The 20,976-nt window shown below is 50.6% G+C and overlaps 10 protein-coding genes across 10 annotated transcripts; 5 read left to right on the top strand and 5 right to left on the bottom strand.

Moving 5' to 3' along the window:
* Positions 1-524: 524 nt before the first annotated feature.
* PtrM4_058820 (MesJ, ATPase PP-loop superfamily implicated in cell cycle control) lies at positions 525-1,899 on the top strand (the record flags this gene model as incomplete). Its single annotated transcript, XM_001932666.2, has 2 exons — positions 525-1,065; positions 1,118-1,899. The coding sequence occupies 2 exons, from the start codon at positions 525-527 to the stop codon at positions 1,897-1,899; spliced, it is 1,323 nt and encodes a 440-aa protein (XP_001932701.1).
* Positions 1,900-2,820: 921 nt separating this feature from the next.
* PtrM4_058810 (Alpha-glucosidase, family 31 glycosyl hydrolase) lies at positions 2,821-5,605 on the bottom strand (the record flags this gene model as incomplete). The annotated part of the gene is made up of 2 exons (XM_001932665.1): positions 2,821-5,282; positions 5,350-5,605. The coding sequence occupies 2 exons, from the start codon at positions 5,603-5,605 to the stop codon at positions 2,821-2,823; spliced, it is 2,718 nt and encodes a 905-aa protein (XP_001932700.1).
* Positions 5,606-6,981: 1,376 nt separating this feature from the next.
* Positions 6,982-9,192, bottom strand: PtrM4_058800 (UhpC, Sugar phosphate permease; the record flags this gene model as incomplete). Its single annotated transcript, XM_066105423.1, has 4 exons — positions 6,982-7,127; positions 7,784-7,910; positions 7,960-8,407; positions 8,594-9,192. 4 exons carry the CDS (start codon positions 9,190-9,192, stop codon positions 6,982-6,984), a joined length of 1,320 nt encoding a protein of 439 aa, XP_065964050.1.
* Positions 9,193-9,753: 561 nt separating this feature from the next.
* PtrM4_058790 (PnbA, Carboxylesterase type B) lies at positions 9,754-11,453 on the bottom strand (the record flags this gene model as incomplete). Its single annotated transcript, XM_001932663.1, has 2 exons — positions 9,754-10,782; positions 10,839-11,453. 2 exons carry the CDS (start codon positions 11,451-11,453, stop codon positions 9,754-9,756), a joined length of 1,644 nt encoding a protein of 547 aa, XP_001932698.1.
* Positions 11,454-12,511: 1,058 nt separating this feature from the next.
* Positions 12,512-12,997, top strand: PtrM4_058780 (uncharacterized protein; the record flags this gene model as incomplete). The annotated part of the gene is made up of 1 exon (XM_066105422.1): positions 12,512-12,997. The coding sequence occupies one exon, from the start codon at positions 12,512-12,514 to the stop codon at positions 12,995-12,997; it is 486 nt and encodes a 161-aa protein (XP_065964049.1).
* Positions 12,998-13,132: 135 nt separating this feature from the next.
* PtrM4_058770 (uncharacterized protein) lies at positions 13,133-13,428 on the top strand (the record flags this gene model as incomplete). Its single annotated transcript, XM_066105421.1, has 2 exons — positions 13,133-13,278; positions 13,425-13,428. The coding sequence occupies 2 exons, from the start codon at positions 13,133-13,135 to the stop codon at positions 13,426-13,428; spliced, it is 150 nt and encodes a 49-aa protein (XP_065964048.1).
* A 1,489-nt stretch (positions 13,429-14,917) lies between these two features.
* PtrM4_058760 (Trichoplein multi-domain protein) lies at positions 14,918-16,764 on the top strand (the record flags this gene model as incomplete). Its single annotated transcript, XM_066105420.1, has 2 exons — positions 14,918-15,774; positions 15,831-16,764. The coding sequence occupies 2 exons, from the start codon at positions 14,918-14,920 to the stop codon at positions 16,762-16,764; spliced, it is 1,791 nt and encodes a 596-aa protein (XP_065964047.1).
* An 890-nt stretch (positions 16,765-17,654) lies between these two features.
* Positions 17,655-18,228, top strand: PtrM4_058750 (Herpes-BLLF1 multi-domain protein; the record flags this gene model as incomplete). Its single annotated transcript, XM_066105419.1, has 3 exons — positions 17,655-17,743; positions 17,794-18,136; positions 18,226-18,228. 3 exons carry the CDS (start codon positions 17,655-17,657, stop codon positions 18,226-18,228), a joined length of 435 nt encoding a protein of 144 aa, XP_065964046.1.
* Positions 18,229-18,713: 485 nt separating this feature from the next.
* On the bottom strand, positions 18,714-19,993 carry PtrM4_058740 (uncharacterized protein; the record flags this gene model as incomplete). The annotated part of the gene is made up of 7 exons (XM_001932661.2): positions 18,714-19,036; positions 19,086-19,189; positions 19,237-19,360; positions 19,412-19,594; positions 19,647-19,683; positions 19,732-19,875; positions 19,925-19,993. 7 exons carry the CDS (start codon positions 19,991-19,993, stop codon positions 18,714-18,716), a joined length of 984 nt encoding a protein of 327 aa, XP_001932696.2.
* Positions 19,994-20,358: 365 nt separating this feature from the next.
* Positions 20,359-20,735, bottom strand: PtrM4_058730 (uncharacterized protein; the record flags this gene model as incomplete). The annotated part of the gene is made up of 2 exons (XM_066105418.1): positions 20,359-20,499; positions 20,544-20,735. The coding sequence occupies 2 exons, from the start codon at positions 20,733-20,735 to the stop codon at positions 20,359-20,361; spliced, it is 333 nt and encodes a 110-aa protein (XP_065964045.1).
* Between the last annotated feature and the right edge of the window lie 241 nt (positions 20,736-20,976).

The following is a 20,976-nucleotide window of genomic DNA, read 5'->3' as shown; positions in this document are numbered from 1 at the left end:
ATCTGCCGGTGCCTTGCCGATGGTGTACCTGACAGTCGACGATCCAACACGCGACGCCAAGCAGGACAGGCTTTCTTTTGTGGTCGTAGCCAAGGGTCCAATTCGTGCCTGTATTGCATCTCCGCACCTTGCATACCATGTGTCGTGGAACTTTATGCGGGAAATGCCGTATGGAGATGCATGTCGACTCTCGAAACATTGGCGCTTTATGTCGCGCACAAACATCGGTCAAATCCGGTTTCCTTGTTGGGACGGGAAAGCGCGCGGCTGCAGGCAGGGAATGCCATGGCAGCACGTTCAAAGACGTGTTCTGGGCCTTGTAGCAAGAACAGGATGTGTTTTGGAGAGACGACGGGAGGGGAGGGGAGGGGGGGGGAGGGGAGAGTGAGACGGGATTAGCATGGGGTTTGCCAATCCTCCATGATCACCGCTCGGGCCCCACAACGTGGAAAATGACTCGCATGCAATATTTCCTCTACCAGTTCTCTTCACATGACGCTTGGCTACTACCTCCCACCACCACCATGGCACCTGCATCCTGCGCCCTATGCAACGTGAATCGTGCCCTGATCCTGAGGCCAAAGGATCACTCCAAGCTGTGCAAGACATGCTTCATTTCCGTTTTCGAGACGGAGATCCACCACACCATCACCACCAATGCCCTTTTCCAGCGGGGTGAAAAAGTTGCAATCGGCGCATCGGGCGGCAAAGACAGTACTGTGCTCGCCTCTGTGCTCAAGACACTCAACGAGCGCTACGACTACGGACTTGATCTTATCCTGCTATCAATCGACGAGGGAATCAAAGGCTACCGTGACGACAGCCTGGAGACTGTCAAGAGGAATGCGGAGCAATATGGCATGGAACTAACCATATTGGGATACGATGAGCTATACGGATGGACTATGGACCAGGTCGTGGAGCAGGTGGGCAAAAAGGGAAATTGCACCTACTGCGGTGTCTTCAGACGGCAGGCGCTTGATCGCGGGGCTGCAAGACTTGGGGTGAGGCACGTGGTCACCGGGCATAACGCCGACGATGTTGCTGAGACTGTATTGATGAACTGTGAGTACATGCATCATCGTTCCACTCCTGACTCGACCGCTAACGAAAGCAGTACTGAGGGGCGACCTACCCCGTTTATCGCGCACAACTTCGATAGTCACGTCCACACCCTCTGCATCTGCAAATCCTGCGTCCAACACAAACATCAAGCGTAGCAAGCCCCTGAAGTACGCATACGAAAAGGAGATTGTGCTGTATGCGCACCACAAGAACCTCGACTACTTCAGTACTGAATGCATATACTCTCCCGAGGCTTTTCGCGGCAGCGCGCGGGCTCTGATAAAGAATCTTGAGCGTGTTCGACCAAGCGCTATCCTAGATGTAGTAAGGAGTGGTGAAGACATGGCCAAATTGGTGCCTGGCAGCGACCAAGCATGTGGGGGCATGTGCTCGAGCAGCATACCCGCCGCCGAAGAGGAAGAGGGCGGGTGCGGAAGCGCTCAGGGACGCAGCACAGGCGGCGACATGGCCAGTGTTGAGGCACGGCTCAGGCAGAACGAAGCTGCTGCCGACAGCAACCTCGAGACCGAAATCACAGCAAAAAGTGTCAGCAACAAACAACACCTACGTCGCCAGAGCGACGCGGTATCGCTGGCGAACGGAAACAAGCCAAAGAAAGGCTTCACCCCAAAGAAGACGAGCAAGCAGGTAATGGGCCAGTGCAAGAGGTGTGGCTACCTTTCTAGCCAAGACATTTGCAAAGCCTGTGTTCTTCTTGAGGGGTTAAACAAGTCGCGACCGAAGAACAAGATTGAAGTCGGATACGAAGTTCAAGACGTAAGTCTGAACAGCCTTCGTGACGAGCTCGAGGCGACGACCGTTGGGGGAAAATGAGCATGCACACTCGATACGAAGCTCGGAACCTCCCCGACAAATCCCGGCACCACTTCCGCTGGTCACACGACAGGAGCCCGAATTACCCAAACTAGCGACAGGCTTACATTCTGTAGCTTGCCTCAACAAAACTACTCGACAGACTACTCAGATGTGCAGACAGCTAATCCTCTGTAGAGGCATGCAAGGCATGCGTCCATATTTGCCCCGCACTCAGCCACCAGGCGCAAGCCACCCGAACAAATGGCTTAAGTCCCAACGTCAAGCGACTATCAAGGTATCACAAGGCATACGAGGCGGTAAGGACTCGACGAGTCACAAACATGACCGTTGGAAAGATAGGTCTCAGCCTCGCGCACGAGTCAACCATCCACATACCCCGCACAAATCATCGCTCCTCAGCCGCCCTGTCTTACCCTCGCACTGTGACCATACTTAATCTGCACGATGTTGACGTAGTACGTACCGACGTGTCTGTCATATTCGCGTGTCTTGGGTTGTACCTGTGGTAGCACGGCAATTTCGAAACCATGCTTGACGGTATTGGAATGTAACAACGGATTTTACGCAGGATCAAGTATTGAGAAGGGCTGCCAAGGCAAAGGTCAAGCAGGCCAAGAACATGTAGAATGTGAAATGATGAAATTAGAGTCTGTAGGAATCTAGGGTAGCAATGCCGTAGCATGAACTGCCTCCCGCTAGTGAGCAACCCACTATCCAAATGCTCGCTTCATCTGAGATGAAGATGCCCGTACCTAAACGCCTTGCCATGCAGACGTGAGAAAAATGCCTCCCACAAACGCCAGCCACCTCATGTTTCTATCCAAGTGAGGCCCTTCCGTCCGTTACCCCAAGATCCAAGCCGACCCAAACCCCCCCCCAAAGAAAAAAAAGAGACAAGAAACCTCCAGGCCACAGCATCTACAACTGAAACCCAAACTCTCCCGTCATCTTAAACGGCCCCTTTACCGTAACAGTCCCCTTGCCCGCGTCAAACTCGCCCTTGGCACCACCCTTGTCCTGACCCAAGACAACAACATTGGCAACAGTGATGCTCTCCCCGTCCGCACCGCCATAGCCAAAGTTGCCACTTGCACTAAACTTGCCCTTGTCAAACGAAAACGATACCTCGCTCGTGGACGCCTGCTTCAAGCTCTCGCCGTCATCAAGGTACAACCGTCCCGACGCTTTCCCATCCGCACCAGGCGCAACAAGAATGCTAAAGTCCTCCTTACGCAGCGCCTTTGTAGTATTGGCGCTGTTGACACGCTGGGGGATGATGGTGCCGCCGCGGATGTGCACGGGAATATCCGTGTAGGTCAGATTGCTAACGGTGACGTTTTGGCCCTGGCCGTCCATCTTGGCAAACGTCCAGTAGTCGTAGAAGGTGTCCTTGGGCATGTAGAAGGTCACCGTGTCGGAGTAATCTGCCATGATGGGCGAGATGAGGAGCGCATCGCCGTAGAACCACTGCTCTTGGTTGGCGAACGTGTTGGCATCCGTGGGATACAGGAAGAAGAGGGGGTTGATCATCGGGGTGCCGTCTTGAGTTTGGTAGTATAGACCCGTGTAGATGTAATCCAGGAGCTTGTAGCGCGTGTCGATTGCCTTTTTCGCCGCGGCCGTGACAATGGGCCACTGGTAGAACTCTTGTTGGATGGTGCTCAGCTCGGCGTGGTTACGGTAGAAGGGCTGGAAAGCCCCGAGCATCGCCCATCGAGCACACATGTACTGGTCTGCGTTTCCGTTGAAGCCGCAAACATCCGAGCCGACCATGGGCATCTGGTGCATGGCTACGAAAGCCAGCATCTGCCGGATCGTGGTGCGGTAGTCCTCCCAGTCGGAGAAGTTGTCGCCAAACCAGTGGGCTACCTTGCGGCCGGCACCAGCAAAGGTGGATCGCGTCAGTACAAAGGGGCGGAGTTCGGGACGGCGGGCAAGCATTGATTCACGGGTTGTCGCCGCCATCATGTCACCGTACAGGTTGTGCGTGTCGTATTGCCAGCTACCATCGTAGTTTGTAGTGTTCAAGGGAATGGTTTGGCGAGATACGTCACCCAAGTGGCTGTTGACGTGGTATGCAGGTGAGAACCATTCACGGTCGGGGAAACCCTTCATGTTTCCAGTCGTCTGACGAGCAGCCAGCGACTTCTTTGCTTTGGAACTGCCAGGTTGGAAATCGGCGGGAAAGCCAGGGATCGGACGGCCAGTGTTAGGACGCGGTGCATTCGCGGGCTTGGGCGGGATACCATCGTCGATGGCCTTCTGGCGGGGATTGCATGTCGTCACATCTTGACAGAAATTCGAGGCTTCGTTCATATCGACCCAAACACCGTCAATGTCAATACCGGAGTCGGCGTTGAAGATGGTCTTGAACTGGTCGGTCCACCACTTCTCAGTGTTAGGCGCAAACCAATCTGGCCAAGCTACAGCACCGGGCCATTGGACACCGAGCATGTCGCTACCGTCGGCTGCCTTCAAGAACACGTCCATCTCATGACCCTTCTGGTAGGTGTCGTAGTTGCTTACAGCATGGACACCAGGGTCGAGAATCAAAATGTACCGCTGATCGCGGGAATGCAGAGTCGTGGTCAACTCGTGCATCTTTGTCATTGGAAAGCGGTCAGGATCGGTAGTGAAATCTTCACGAAGGTTCATGTAGTCAATGTCGGTCCACATGACCTCGAGGGGAATTCCAGCAGTCGAATAGTTACCAACAACCTCAGCGACCATGTTAACGTCCCAGTACCCGTACTTGCATTGGTGGAAGCCAAAGGTCCAGTATGGGTACATTGCTGAGTAACCGGCAATGTCTGCATATTGCCTGGAGACATCGGCGGGCTTGCTACCAGCCATGAAGTACAGATCGATGATGCCACCGATAGTGTTGTATTCCAGATAATTGTAGCCAGCGTCGGCCTTCTTGACATTGATCTGCATTGGGCTCGAATTGAGTAGAAAGACGCCATGTGTACCCTTGTCGCCACGGTGATCAAAGTAAATGGGGTGAGTTCCGTAGAGATTGGCGTTGTTAGGAATGTTTGGCGACTCCGCATTCAGCAACACACGCTCATAATTGTCGGTGGCAAATCGGAAAGAGTCGCTGTGTTCACCAAGTCCATAGATGTTTGGGTTGTCGGGAAGCTTAGTGCGGAGCCGCACGTACTGCTTCTCGAAGACCAAGGGAGTGGCACTGGTGTCGAAAAGGACCTCGTCGTTATCCTTGCGCTTTACCGCAAAAGAGAACGGGTTCTCATTGATACCGAATAGAAGAGCCGAGTTTCCGGAGGCTCCTTTCTCGTTCTTGGGGCGGGGAAAGACTTCTTCCTGGACTTGGAAGACCTGCTCAGCAGCGTCATAGATCTTCACGTGAAGGCGCTCGTCTGTGATGTTTTAGTATATGCAATTGGTTCAAGGCCGGAAAAGCGCCAGAACAAGGACAATACTTACTAGTCTGGTACTCGACGACCAACTTCAAGTCTTTGATATCCTCACTGTACAAGTTGCACGCTGCGCCTGCGAGAGTAAGGTCGGCGGTGAGGCTGGAGTCTGTCATCACAACATTCGAGGCGGAGTAGCCCGTGCAGTTGTCGACCGGGGCCCGAGCAGCAATGAACTTGGAAACCTCTGTGGCATCTTGCGATATAGGAATAGCCGCGATAAGGCTCGAGCAGGCAGTGAGCCCGAGCAATAGACGGTTGAACATCTCTGTTGGCTAGCGATACTACCAAAGCAGAGTGAGAGGTGTTCGTGCAGAAAACAAAAGAAGAGAGAGCGAGGAGGAGCGGTTTGTGACGGATTATATATGTGGAAGGGACTTGCCCGCCGGAAGGTCCGTGCGCATCTTTCACTTCACGATGGGCATCGGTAAGTGACCGGGGTAAGTCTGAGACCAAGGAACAACCACTTGACCCACAATATACTCTTTCCGGTTTGGAACATGTCGACCAGGTGATGCTAACACAAGAAAAGAGTCCATACTAAAGCGCGATGACGGACTACCAGCAAGTAATCCTGCATCGCCCGCGGGCTGCTGTGGGGAATAACAGTTGTCATGCAGTAAACCGGTCTGAAGGCTGTACCTGCAGGATTGGACCAAGAAACATGCAACAAACCGATTGCCCAAAGGCTGGTGGCAAGGCGGCGCTACACGAAACGGAACAAAAGTTGTTGTTTGGATGCTAGCATCGCTTCTCGGAAATGACGCATTGGCAAGTACCTCCTATCGTAGTATCCAATACCCGGCCTCGGCACCTTCTTAGAGTTTCCGGGGAAGCAAAAGCAGGAATCCCTACATCGGCACCCTTTCCGTCTGTCTGAGCATGTCGTCCAATGACACGTGCATGCCCATGGCCAAGATCCTTACAACGATCGTCGTAAGAGTTGGCGGCTTGGCCAGCATGTACTCATGACATGGAAGGGCCAAGCACAACATCAATTTTAGGAAGGACATGGATGAAAATATTTGTTTAGAATGCCACCGGTTTCGCATTCCAGTCATCGTGAGGTGTCTTCGTGACGCACGCGGAAATCCGTCAGATCAGACGCACGGTTCGCGTGGACTGCGGGGGCGGCGCTCCCGCGCTAAGCTTTTTAGCGTGATGCCGAGTGCCGTGTCACCTGCTCTCAATGGTCAGGCTCATGCATTTGCAAACCTCCGTCACCACCCGCCTTGCTCACCGACATCCGTCATCTCGAGTACACACACAGGATGCGCTTTGCGCTTTGCGCGTGAAAGTCGACTTTTGGATACTGCATCTTGAATATTCGCCACGTTGGATTTTGCACTGAGAAGGACTAGGTTCAACGCTAGGTGACGTGAAACAGGCATCCTTCTTTTGACGATACTAAAAAGAACATGCCGTGACCTGTTCGCGGCCTAAATATTATAGAAAAAAGAGCGTTCCTGCACATGGTACCAAAATTGAACGTGTCACAATCGTCTCGGAGCCATCATTCAATTCCCGGGCCTACCCTCCAAAGACTCTCCAAGGCGGCTCTATCTGCGACTCATTCTTCCATCGCTCTAAAATCGGGCCGTTGCGACCATTGCAAGCATCATCATTCACTCCAGGACTAAAGTTACTTTCGTGAGTGTAGTGGTAGGGTGTTTACCACCGTCTCGCTAAGAAGCACCATCCAGCATAGCGTATCGAAACTGCCAATAAGGGCACAGGCTACGTGCTGGCTCTTGTCTGCTGATGTCGTGTTCTGCTTGGCTACCAGATCTGTCGATCTTGTCAAAAACCCCGGTTTGTCTGATCCACGCTCATAATATGAGATTGAATACTAAGAACGGGAAATGTTTGCACGCAAAAGGCGATGTTACGATACAAGATACGACCTCCGTTTCGATACCATGTCTTCGATGAGGTCTGGATGCGGGAGTAAGACACATTGGAGATGTTTGCGTGATTGAAGGCCACAATGTATGTCTACCAATCCCTACAAATGGGTCGCTCTCGAATATACATTTCGATACGGCTTGTGAGTTTGAACAACAACACCATGTCTATATTGGTAAATGCGACTACGGTATGCGACTACGATTTCCAGGGACTTCCATCTACTCAGCACGCCCTATAGACTGTAGCGAAACTTCTTGTTGTGGAAATCCGTCACGTCTTCAATGTAATTCTCATTGCCCGGCACATCATCGCCTGCGTCCTGGCCTCCATCCGCTTCGCGATCACGTCGAGAATTCCGCCGTGCAAGCACAGCTCTCAGGACCAGCGCTAGCACCAGCTGGGAGACAGAGCATCCCAGTATAGTCCTCACCCCCGTCTCGTATATCGGAGCTTCGCTTGCTAGGAAAGCATGGGGCCCTAGAATCGCTCACGTTAGCGACCGCAACCAAGGGTGTAGCCAGGTTTCTAAAACCTACCAATGATGTTGCCAATGCAGTATGCCATGAAGACTACGGCTGTACCCGTGGTCCGCTTCGTGTATCCACCTACATTAGAGGCAGGCAGTTGAAGCGCAATAACTAGCGAGCCTACGTATGAACCAAGCTAACCAGATTAGCAAACTATCAGTTAAAGCATACAAATGGAATCACACCATGTAGTAACCCGCCAAACTGCCACCCAAGTTCGTTCTCGGCAATTTCCAAATCAGAGTGGTGCCGATGACGGTAGGACAGAGATAGAGGGCCATGATGTACGTGCGCGCATTCGGAAGACGGGAAGCAAGGAAGGGGCCTGTGAAGACCCAAAACACCTGGGCAAAGCCTTGTGGGATTCCATACAAGGTAGTGCGAAGGGGATCCCCGCCAGCAACATTCTTGATGATTAGCTTGCCGAAGCTAGCCATGCCGCCATTGATGATCTCGTTGAGCAAGACGAATAGAAACAGGATCCAAATCTGTGCATCTTGCATCGCTTCCCAAACCTGCGGCAGCTTGATCTTGCGATTGTAAACGCCGGTCCTGTTCTTCGCAGCGCGGGCGATGAGGAGGGCCTTTTCCTCGGTCGTAAAACTCTTGGCTGTCATGATATTGTTTGGGAGTCTGAAGAAGAGCAGAACAGACCAGAGCACAGTCATGCCCCCGCAAATAATGTAGATGATCTTCCAGATAACAAAGCTCTTTGCGAATCCCACGCCGTAGAAGAGAATGCCTCCCGTGGCACTGCCCACACCGTTGAAACAATAGAATATGCCTGCCCTGGCAGGCTGCTGCTTGGAAAGATACCACATGCTAACGATCATCATAAAGGCAGGCGTGACGACGGACTCGAAGATGCCGAGAAGGAATCTCAACGCCGCGAATCCCGCAAAGCTCTTCGTAGCTACCGTGAGCAGCATGATCGAGCCCCAACAGAAGCAGTAGCCTGATACCACTCGGCCGACCGGGAAGTGCTGCGCGAGGTACGCGGATGGCCATTCGGCTACCAGGTAGGCAAAGTAGAAGATTGACCCTAGCCAGGAGTACTGCTCGCTGGTGATGCCGGTCGTTTCGAAAAGATCAAACACTGCAGAGTAACTGAGTGCTTGCTTGTCGATGTATTGTAAAAAGTAGGTTCCACATAGCAGCGGTAGCAGTAGCAGGTCGACCTTCCTGGATACGCGCTTGTTTGCGATCTTGTCTTCGAGAAGCTCCGCGGTGTATTCTGTGGTGATGTTGTGTTCCCTTAGATATAGAGTGGCTTCGTCCAGGTCTTCCACCTCGCCCTCAATGATACTGTGTTGGGGCTTGAGAGAGTCATCCACGAAGTAGTTTGGTTGGAGTTCGCAATCTCTAGCTGTGTCTGGCGCCTTTTCGTCGCCCTTGAAGGCATCCGTAGAGACAGACATAGTAGCGCGAAAAGAGAGAATGACGATGAGTTGCAAACTCTACATTAAACCAGGGGTTTCGACATTAATACGAAAAGATACACAATCAAGTTTCCGCATAATCCCAAGGAGCATTGCCCTACCCCGCACTGCCAATCCCATGTCACATTCGCCATGCGGGTCTCGCTGCGAAGGAGTTGATAACAGTGATAAGTCTCCCAACATCATGTCATGGGTACATACCGATAGCACGTCCCGATCTTATAATCAGAGCGGCGCTGCGGTCGGAAAGAGTTTGTTATCTCTGTTTGGTAGATAATGTAGATACCGGATTTGTGGAGTACTGCGCAATTGGGGCACGGGTGCGATAGGTGGGGGGGGGATCAGTATGCTAGGATGATGAGTAAGTTGGGAGCGATAGCGACATCGGCTAGGTAGGCCGCGGCGAAACTTCGGTCCAAGCCGGAGTGGTGATTCGGGTTCTATTGCATTATCGTCAAAGGCCGATCTAAAGCTATTTCCCGCTTTGATGGAAGATTAGATAGGAAAGAGGCTACTATTTAGCCAAATGGCCATCTGCTTCTACTGTTGAGATAGTTCGACCCTTGACCACCAAAACTCGCTTTCCTTCTTTGCGTAATTGTCATCAATCATGACAGCCGGCTTTCCAATATTTTGTCCTCCAATAAACTCCTCGTTGTCTTTCCCGAAAATCATCACTCTCGGCTGTGCTTTGTTGTAAGACTGCCACTCTGGTCGGCTGCCGTACGAACCATTACGTGTATTCGGGCTGCCTGTACAGATGAAGCTAGTGATGTAAGCGTGTAGGATTCCCGACAACTCGTCTTGAGTCTTGGAATACGAGCATATAGCAGGATCCCTCATGCCGTAAAGCATGTTGTCTCCATGACGAGCTCCATCGACAACGTTCCGTCTCATCGCCCAGTGGTAAAGGTAAACGGGCACGTCTTGGCCAGCGAACCATGCGGTTTGGGTGACTGGAGCTACGTAAGCGTATTGTGCATATGCCGCCTCGATTCGCTTGTACATGGGACCGACGCCATGCTCCAGTCTGGTCTCCTTGTAGATAGAGTCGGGTACCTCGTTCGGATCGGGGTACAGCTGATTTATCGTCTGAATATCATCGTCGCTTAATTGCGGCAGCAGAGTCTTCCAAAAGTCCAGGAACTCCGAGGACTTTGACATCTTCTTGTTCACGTAGAGTGAACCTTCGTTGCCCTGGAAGCCAGTCATTATTGGCACCTTGTGCCATCTACCGTCCCGCCAGGCATCGATTGGACGACCGCGAATAATTTCTCCGTCAATCACTGGCTGGAACGCCCAACGCAGACTTGGATTGTACTTTTGGAATACCTTTGTCTGCGCTTTAGTGATTGCGGAAATTGGGAGCGAGCGTAGATAGTTAAAAGTTTCCGATGCAGACAGGGATGATGGACATTCGAGTTCCTTGAGAAAATCATCAAACTGCTTTTCGTGAATCTCCGCATCTGGGTTTCGGACTGCGCGGGATGTTGGGGCCCCGGATTCGATTATAGCACGGTGGAACTTGGGCGCTTTGCCCTCTTCATAGTTCAATATATGATGACCTATCTGTAGCATGGTGAGTTGAACTACGCGACAATCAACCGGATAGCACATGTACGTACCGAGTGTGCACCAGCCGAAAGTCCCATAAGTGTTACGTTGTTTTTGTTGCCCCCGAAGTGCTGGATATTCTCTTCAACCCAGTCGAGTAGGCAGAGCTGGTCCTTCAGACCCAAGTTAAGCGCACCCTCCTCCGCACTCAGTTTTGACGGGAGAAAGCCCAATGCCCCTATGCGATAGCCGAATGATACCCCGATGAAAGGAGCCTCTGACCACCCAACCATGGACGCAGTATTGTGCATTGCAGCATTTCCGCGGTTGAAAGCACCCCCGTGGAAGTACACCATGACTGGTAGAGTAGTTGAATTGCTGTGTCGCGCTTGCCGGAATACATTGACCGTCAGGCAATCTTCGCTCTCGTGAAGCGTAGGTCCGATTATGAGGAATTGCTGTGCTGGAGCTCTGGGACCAAACTTTGAAGCATCAATAGTATCCTCACTTGGTTGAACCTTCTCCGGTGATCGGAAGCGGCGTTCACCCGTAGGCGGCAATGCATAGGGTACACCTTTGAAAGCCTCAATCGTATGAGGATAACCCTCTTGTAAAGTAGTACCAACAACAGTTCCTTGCGGAAGCTTTACCTTGGGACTTGGCGTTGAATCCGAAGCTGCGGTCATGGCTGGCACTTCGTTAGCACACTTCATGTTTAAGTAGACACAAACGTTAGGTTGTATTTCTCTGACGAACCTTGAGACCCGGTATATACCATTTAATATCTGCGAGCAGCAATATAAAGTATTTTGGTTTTACAGATTGATGGTATCGCGTCAAGTTGATGATCAACTAGATGCGGTTCTTTAGATATCTTTCAAAGTGTTGATCAACTAGATGCGGTTCTTGAGATATCTTTCAAAGTGTTGATACTTGCCCCTGCAGCCCCGCCATCGGCAATTGACCCCCACCTTGTCACACTCGATACAGCGGTTTTAGACCGCACATACCTCTTTCAGGATGACTTTTGGATCCATCCGATGAGCTTAGTGTGGCGTTAGAAGTAGCTGCGTATCAATTGATAAGGTCGAGGCGGAACATTATCTATCGCCTTGTCTGTCGTATCCACTGTTCACAGAACATGTACTTTTAGTGTCGGCCGAAGTCCTAGTCATAAGTTTGTAATCTTTATAGATTGGTGCTTTTACGTCGCCGTCTTTTGTCAACGACATATGTACTCATGGATGAGCTGGTACTGTGCGGAACTCGCCCCAAACACGAGAGCAGACCCAAAACACCAGATCTACACGTGGCAAAACATCGGATACAGCCCACTTATCTTTACTACCAGCCCTGGATCGAATGTGACGCGTTTTTGTCTTCGCTTGTTCCTCGTTGTCGCCCCGATAACCATCTAAGGGTATCCGCACGGATTTCCAGGTGAGGATAGTTTCGCGATGAGACCTCGTCGCAAACCATGCCTCCTTCGCAGCTCGATGAACACCGAAAAGGAACATTCCCATTCGGCGCCCCGTCATAGCAGGATCACAGCCCTCAGCAGTTTCAACCTGTGTTGCGGCGGCGGTGGGGAAGACGTGCGGCTGCGGGAGAGCTGCACCGCATACGGAGGTGCCTTTCAAAAGTTTTGTCCCACGCTAATCTCGGTGCTTCGGCGCAACTCTTCTTGGCATGAATCTTACCTCTAACAAGCTGAATAGCTATAAGATTACTTTGTATCGTTACTATGTCTCCTAATACTGATTCTTACACCCGTGTCTTAACTGTGACGTTAAAGTCACCCCCTGTAGGCAAGTCTACGTCACAGATCTTAGAGCTGACTGGTGTTCATCCTCGTACGGTTAACCGTATCTATAGCAGAGCTATCGCTGCTGGATTCGAGCCGAACGTCCTTCCTCTTAAGATTCTCCCGCACCACGTACAGGACGCTCCTCGCTCTGGCCGACCCACGAGGCAGACGGAGGAGGTGAAGGAGGAGATAATCCAACATGTACGGCGTGATAAATATGGACGAGAGAAGAGCTGCGCTGACGTTGCTGGTGCTCTCAGTCTCAAAGGAGTTAATATCTTAGACACTACAGTCTGGAGGGTATTGAGAGAGGCGGGGTACAAGAAGACCAAGCCAACGAGGAAGCCTGGGTTGACACAGCAGATGAGGAATGATCGTCTAAGGTGGGCGATAGATCACAAGGATTGGACGTTAGAGGACTAGAAGAATGTCATCTGGACAGATGAGACGTCTGTAGTAATTAACCACCGACGTGGGGGTTATAGAGTCTAGAGAAGAGCAGATGAGAGAGTAGTTAAGAGCTGTATCCGTGAAAGTTAGAAGGGATACTCTGAGTTCATGTTCTGGGGCTGCTTCTCGTACGACAAGAAAGGTCTATGCCATGTCTATCAGCCAGAGACGAAGACGGAGAAAGAAGACGCTACTCAGAAGATTGAGCAGCTGAACGCAGAGCTTGAGCCTATACAGAGAGAGGAGTGGGAGCTGTCAGTCTATGAGAAGGACAGGGCTACGCAATAAGTCTGGCAGAAAACCTCAGTGGAGATGGACAGAGAAGACAGGCAAGCTGGTGCGTACGTCTGGAGGTGGTGTAGACTAGTGGAGATATCAGACCTGCGTTCTAATTCTAAAGCTAATTCCCTTCGCCAAAGAGTGTCTCCAAGATAGGCCTCAGACAGTCGTAATGGAGGATAAAGCACCTGCCCACGCTCACTACTACCAGAGCGTCGTATATCGTCTCTACGATGTCCAGAGACTACTCTGGTGTGGTAACTCGCCAGACTGTAACTGCATTGAGCCATGCTGGTTCTACATGAAAAAAGGAGACAACAAAGAAGGGAGCTCCTCAGTCAAGAGCTGACGCGGTCAAGATCTGGCAGAAATGCTGGAGAGATCTCTCTCAGCAGAGAATCCAAGCTTGGATTGAGCGAATTCTAGTACATATTCCAAAAATAATTGAGCTGCAAGGTGGTGATGAGTATATAGAGGGGAGGGATCGGCCTCGGGTGAGGCGGCCAGACTTCGGCTGAATTATTCTTGGCAGGACAGAACTCTTGAAAGGCACCTCCGTAGAACCTACGTTATGCCACATGCGTCTAAATCCTTGGCGGCATAGCAGAACATAGCCCTCCGCAGTTTCGTAACCGCTCAACACCTGTTAATATATTGAAACCACCCCTCGGGTGTGCAGAAGATACTGAGGTATTCCTCAGCAGTTTTCGATAGTTTCCGAAGGTAATATAAAGTTTCCGAGACGTGGTTAAGTAGTTGTGTTCCTATCGCGGTTAGTGCGGAACACCCTTACAGTCCTACCAGCCCTCGTAACCCATCAACACCTGTAAATATATTCAAGCCACTCCTCGGGTGTGTAAAAGATACTAAGGCATTTCCGAATAGTGTTCAATAGTTCCCGAAGCCAATGTGAAGTTCCCGAGACGTGGTTATAATTGTGTTCCTATCGCGGTTAGTGCGGAACACCCATACAGGCCTACCCTTTCGGTACGCCCTCGTAACCCATCAAAACTTTCTGAAGTTATCAAGGCATCTTAATCCTCATATTCCCCGTTTCCAAAAGTATGTACTTGATGGTGTGATGTTTCGAGACAAGCAAGAGTTCCTGGAGCCGCGAGCGGCCTAGTGCGGTCTAGTGCAGAATACTCCTACCATCCAGACATGCCATCGAAAACCCCCTGGGCCTTCAACGCCTCTAGAATCCTTGTATTTCTAATTTTATTGAATGTAGCTACACTTGAATATGATTTTGATAGCTACGAGTGTAACCGACAATTTCCGATAGTCGTATTACTGTATTCCTTCTGCAACCGCGCTAGTCGTAGTGCACAGCTACGTTTCCAACGCTCGAAAACGCTACACTTGCTCTGATATCCTCACAACTCTTGAAAATCATCCTGATACCCTACTGATGCTCCGATTAAGGTTTTCAGAGTGCTTGGACAGCAGCAAGCTTTTCGAGATGATACACTGGTAGAGTATGTGCTATACCAAGGTTCTGGGCCATAACCCTAACGTGTCTGTGCGCGTGATGCCCATAATCGCGTGCCGCACACCCCGCAACATCAACACCAATCCACCCTTACCACTTCAACCACCCATAACTCCACAACCATGAGTTGTATCAACGCTGCGATTGAAGCTATTGAATCGCGTGATCCCGGAGATAAATTTACATACTCTGAGGTTGCGCGCCGCTTTGGTGTTGATCGCTCTACGTTGTCGCGACGCCATCAACAGATCCGGGGCTCAAATGAAGCCAAATCACGTAATCAGCAACTCCTTCACCCACACCAGGAGCTACAGCTTCTAGAGCACATTGACGAGCTTACTGAGGCTGGCTTACCACCGACGAGGACTATGATCCAGAACTTTGCTAGTGCTATAGCCGGAAGGGCTGCCTCCCAAAGCTGGGTGACGCGCTTCTTTCACCGTCATCCCGACGCGATTATATCACGTTGGTCAACTGGTTTGGACCGCAATCGCCACCGGGCTGATTCTGTATACAAGTACGAGTCGTACTTTGATCTACTATCTACTAAAATGGCTCAGCACCATATTCGGGCGCAGGATGTATATAATATGGATGAGAAGGGATTCCTTATTGGAGTGACGGGGAGGAGTAAGAGAGTGTTTAGTAAGCAGAAATATGAGACTGGGGGCTTTAAGAAAGTGATACAGGACGGCAACAGAGATTGGATCACTGTTATCGCTGCTATATGTGCTGATGGGAGTACGTTACCGCCCGCGATTATATACGAAGCTACTTCGGGCAACATGTACGCCAGATGGGTTGATGATATCGCAATTGACGATCCAGTCTACGTTACCTCAAGTCCCTCAGGGTGGACCAATGATCAGGTAGGCCTGGCATGGCTCGAACAGGTGTTTGATCGCCATACGAAGGAGAAGGCCGGCAATCACACACGCTTACTCATCCTTGACGGCCATGGGAGTCACGTTACTATGGAGTTTATTGACTACGCGATCGCCCACAATATTATGTTACTCGTACTACCCCCCATAGTACCCATACGCTGCAGCCACTCGATGTGGTAATGTTCAAACCTCTGGCAGCCGCGTACTCACTCAGCTTGCAGCACTACCTCCAGGCGAGCCACGGTCTCTTAGCTGTGAGGAAGGATGACTTCTACCGTCTTTTCAAGCCTGCCTGGGACTCCTCTTTCATTAAGAAGCACGCGTTGAAGGCATTTAAAGCCACTGGGATAGCTCCTATAGATCCCGAAGTAGTACTTAAAAAGTTCCGAAAGTCAACACTAACAGCACCGCCGCCACTAGTGAACGTGAGTAGAGCTACTATCACGAACCTCATTAATCAGGCCTACGATCCGAGCTCTATTGCGGCCAACAACCTCTCAGAAATACTCCTCCGCCTCCAGGCTGCCAAAGAGATCGCCGAGTACGAGAAGGACGCACTGCGCGCGGCGCTACACGTTCACCAGAAGCCCCGCAATCGGCACGAACCTCCCCTAGATCTACAGCAGCGAAAAGCGTTCCATTCAGGGGCAGTTTGGTGGTCGCCGTGCAAGCTTCGAGAGGCCCGCTTCAGGCAGCTAGTGAAGGAGAAGGAGAAGGAGAAAGAGCTACTTGATAAGATAGAGTTGAAAGAGGCAAAGGAGAACAACAGGATCTATCAACTTAAGATCAAAGAGGCAGCGCGGGCGGCGCGTGAGGAGGCAAAGAAGGTGCGGGATGAAGCCAAGGCTGTAAAGGCTGCCGAACTTGACGCCAAACGACGCGATCGCGACGCTGCAAAGGCTATACAACAACCCCAATCGGGCAAGCGTAAGGCTTCAAAGCCCGCTGCAAAGCAACAGCCAAAAAAACGACGCGTGGGTGGTGCTGGCGGTGGTACTCTGGCTGAGGTGGCTGCACCGGCTCCCCCACCAACAACCACCCGACGCGGCCGGGCCGTCAATACTCCGGCAAAATATAGATAGACAAAGTTGTAGAGCTACGTCTATAGATCAATACACCGGAAAATCTCGCGATAATAGTTATTGTACGTGGCTGCGCAGCCTCAACTTTGCCGTCGTCGCGATATTGGTGGGGTGTGCGGCACGCGATTATGGGCATCACGCGCACAGACACGTTAGTTCTAATGTACGAACAGCTCCGACGTTCCGATGTTCAGAAACCTCATGTACCCTGCCGAAAGTCTCGACGTTACTTTGAGACAGGTCAGCTCGTATGCGTGATTCAGATGTGCAGCGGCATATGGCACTTCGATCAACTATCATGCGACCCAGCAACGCCTTCCGAACGGAGCATAGCGTTCACGTGTCTCATGCTCGAGCCGACACCCGGTCAGGCTAAACACACCACAGCGATCATTACTATACTAAGTAATGCGTAAACCGTAAACAAGCTACATGACATCATTCCAAGGGAGGCAACACAGAACACAACTGTGCCACCCGAGAGACCCATTTCTCGGACTACCTTGAGATCTTACAGGCTGTTGCATTTTAGCGATAGCAACCTAACGCGGGGCGTAATTATTTGTTTCAAGCAATGGCAAGCTTTCACGGTTAACTCGGCACGCGAATTTGGCCTGCGCCATCGGAGTTGTTCGAACAGAAGCGATTTACGCGTTATATTGAACATGGTCTTTCCAACACGAAAAATGCCCTGTCCATGACTACATGGAGGTCTTGGCGGGGGCCTGATTATTCTCTATCCATCTCATAAAGGACTTGGAGATCGCAAGTATGTCAAGCTTGCGAATCCTGGAGTCCAAGAACACGGTCACATTACATCTCTTCTTGGACATTATTTGTTATGTGTGAAGCATCTGCATATCTGCGCGAACATTCCATCCCAAGTCAAGATGCAACCCATCCATCCCTTTAGTAAAGCCGCCTCTGTAGCACTCCTAGCATTCCCCTTCCAAGCCCTCGCGCAATCCACTTACACAAAGTAGTTCCACCCGTCCCCCACTCCCAACCCCTCTCCTAACCACCCCACAGCACAAACCTAACCCTCCGCTTCTTCCAAACCCCCCAGGACGATACCTGCTCCTTCACCAACAACAGCAGCGCCCTAACCTTCACCACATCAAGCACCCCCATCGTAGGCCACTGCTTCGACTTCGCCACGCTCTTCGGCGGCAACACGACCCAAGGCTTCGCCAACCAATCGCAAAACATCATAAACTCATTCGACGACACATCAAACGCCGGAATACACTGGCAGCTCGAGAACCTGGATACATACGACCCACAGGGAAACTACTCTAGTCTCCTATACCGCCAGCACCTAGCCTTTGCAATAGACGACGAGGATAAACCAGGCCATTACGCAAACCTCCTGGTGAACATTTTCCCAAGCAAAGGGTGCTCGGAGCTGGATCCGAAGAATTCGTCGCGGCTGCTGCCTTGGTATGGGTTCACTTGTTGGAGTGAGAATGAGGGCAAGTGTGGGACCACGGAGTATCCTATAGGTAGCTTCTACGTGTGGGATCAGGATAGGGAAGAGAAGGAGAAGGATTCGGGGGATTGTTATTTGTTTGCACGGATGGGGGCTTCGGCGAGGGTTTCTGCGTCTCTTTGGGGTGCTGTGGGTGCGGTGGTTGGCACGGTGTTTGCTGTTTGTGTGAGGGTTTAGGATAGCATGATGGGAGAAATGTGATGAGCGGCTGAGATGCAATTTCTATTGATTTACAGGATTTGGGAGGGGAGCATGTGCTGCAGTTTGATCCCCGATGAGCCTTTGTAAGCTCGATTTGATGAATGCCAAGTACAAAATGCAAGGAATCAATGGAACCATACCACGCAAGACACCGACAAAACAAAACTCCCACAAGAAATGCAAAATCACTTCTCGACCTTTGCCACAATTCTGAACTCACAAGCAGCACCAGAACAAGTCCTCACTTCATTCTGACGGCTCACTTGTACTGCTTGCAGAGATCCAGGCTCTCCTTGACAACCCCATCAAGAATCCTCCTGGTCTCCTTGACAATCGGGTCCAAGTCGCTGCAGAACTTTTGTCCCGCGGGCGTATCGTTCTCTTTCCTGCTCTTCATCATTTCGAAGACTTCTTGCTTAGCAAGCAGCAATTCATCGAGATTCTCTCCAAGGCCCCGACTGACTTTCCCGATGACTGCCTCTGCATGTGCCTTGGCACGACTGGCGATCTTGGGGAACGGTCCGTTGGGGCCGGGAATGGCGTTTCTGAGGTAGGCTTTCCGTGCTACATACAAGGTAGAGTCTGTTGCACTGAGTTAGTTTTAGATTGAAGATGATATTGGAGATCTTACTCTTGGTGGCACTTTTCGTGTTGTAGGCTGCTTCGTAGATTGGGGCCATTGCTTGCGGAAAATAGTCTTCCTTCTTGAGACTTGCTGATCGTACGTGAATTTTTCTACGAGTGTTAGTCTGAGAGCCCCAAGTTCGTTCCTGCTCACTCACGTCATTTCATTCTTGAGAGCTCTCGCTGCGACCTCAATGCTGTTTTCGACTTCTTCCTGAAGGCCAGAGATGCCGCCCTTGAAGCATATCTTGTATGCATTGCAAGCCAAAGCTCTGGGATCGTCTGGAATATTGATCAGTGAAGCTCATCCTGTTTCGAAGCCGTCAAACTTACTTTTGAGGTCGTGGTCTAATTTCCTTATGACTTCCTTGCTGGCCTGGGAAGCCTCAGCCTTGAAAGTCTCAACCGACCCATCAACGATTGAGCGAAAAGCTTGGTCGATGGTTTGTTTGACTGGAGAGAAGAGACTTTCATCCCAATTCAGGTATATATGTTTCTTCTTTTGCGTATAGATACCTATACAGTGTTAGATCATCATGGAAGGTTAAGTCCGTCTGGCCAGTCATACCCTTCTTGTTACAGGCGGTCCTGTGTGTAGCTGCACTCTGAGATCCTGTCAGTGACCATGCAATGTAGCTCATGATGGAACATACCAAGTTCTCCCATATCCTCAGATTGTGTAGTGCACGCGAATCGAATTGAGCCTGCAATGTTTGATGTGACAGTGCATCATATAGCTGCTTGATATCCTTGGTGGCGAATCTCTTCATAAGCGCAAGTATCCTAGCCCTTAGGTTCTGTGAGAGTTAATAATGAATAACAAGAGAATAGAATGTGCTTAAATACCTCTCGATGTCCTTGGACGATGTTTACTAAATGATCCACTCTGTTCTCCGTGGTCGTGGTGCAAGTCATCTGAATCGTGTTTAAAAGTGCAGGGATTGACACTTTAACGTGGTGATCTAAGCAGGCCGTTCTTCCCTTAGAGGGTGAACTATAGATCTGAGAACATAAATCCGGAAGCTGTGTCTGCTCTATAGTCATAGTTGGAGCGTGTCGGTCATTTGTCTTGTCGTAGCCACGGAGATGCCGCGCATACATGAGGTTGGATATACAATAAACCGCGGCTCCAGCATCGTCTCCGGTATTGGCGCGATATTTGTCGAAAGCGACTCTGCTCACTCGTGTGTTTCGGCACTCAATGAGAATACCATGACGTCTGGTTTAATTTAGCGATGAATAACCCAAAGTATTAATTGACTTACTGCTCTAGGCTGTTCTTATGCGCTATCATTCTTTTCTTCCGCGATTTGAGAGTTATGTTCGCCTGGTAGTTCTTTTGACTTCTGATTCATGAGTGCTATTTGATCTTCTGCAGTGGCATCCATGGATATTGTCGGATTGATTGTATCAATAAGTTCCTGGTCATGTTAGTCGTGGTCTTGGCCTGATCATATGAACCCACATCTGATCTCGTCGCCACAAGGATCACACTTCCACTCCGTCGTCTGCGATAAGCCTCCATATACAAGGTCCTGAACGACGAGTCATCTGCGAGACGAAAAAGTTTCGCCACAACAATCGTCATGTCACAATCTTGTGAATAGCGCTTGGGGTTAGCCATGCGGAAATGGTTGATATTAGACCCACCAGGCATATCGGCTATGATGACCTTCTCTGCAAGAACAAGCTCGATTTGAAAAAACACCAATTGTGAAATGCAAGAAATCAATAGAACTGTACCACGTAATAAGCAATACTCCTATAAGAAATGTAAAAGCACTTTTTGTTAGAAAGGTATGTGTACCAATCAACGCAGTGGCAAAGAGTGTTCACTTTTTGTCTCAACACTTTTTAACTTTTGCCCTGATTCGCAAGTCATTCGGCCTGTTGAACAA

The sequence above is a fragment of the Pyrenophora tritici-repentis genome, chromosome 2 (assembly GCF_003171515.1).
Source record: "Pyrenophora tritici-repentis strain M4 chromosome 2, whole genome shotgun sequence".
Taxonomy (NCBI): Eukaryota; Fungi; Ascomycota; class Dothideomycetes; order Pleosporales; family Pleosporaceae; genus Pyrenophora; species Pyrenophora tritici-repentis.
Note: the sequence above shows the minus strand (reverse complement) of the source record. Positions and strands in the feature narration are given on the sequence as shown.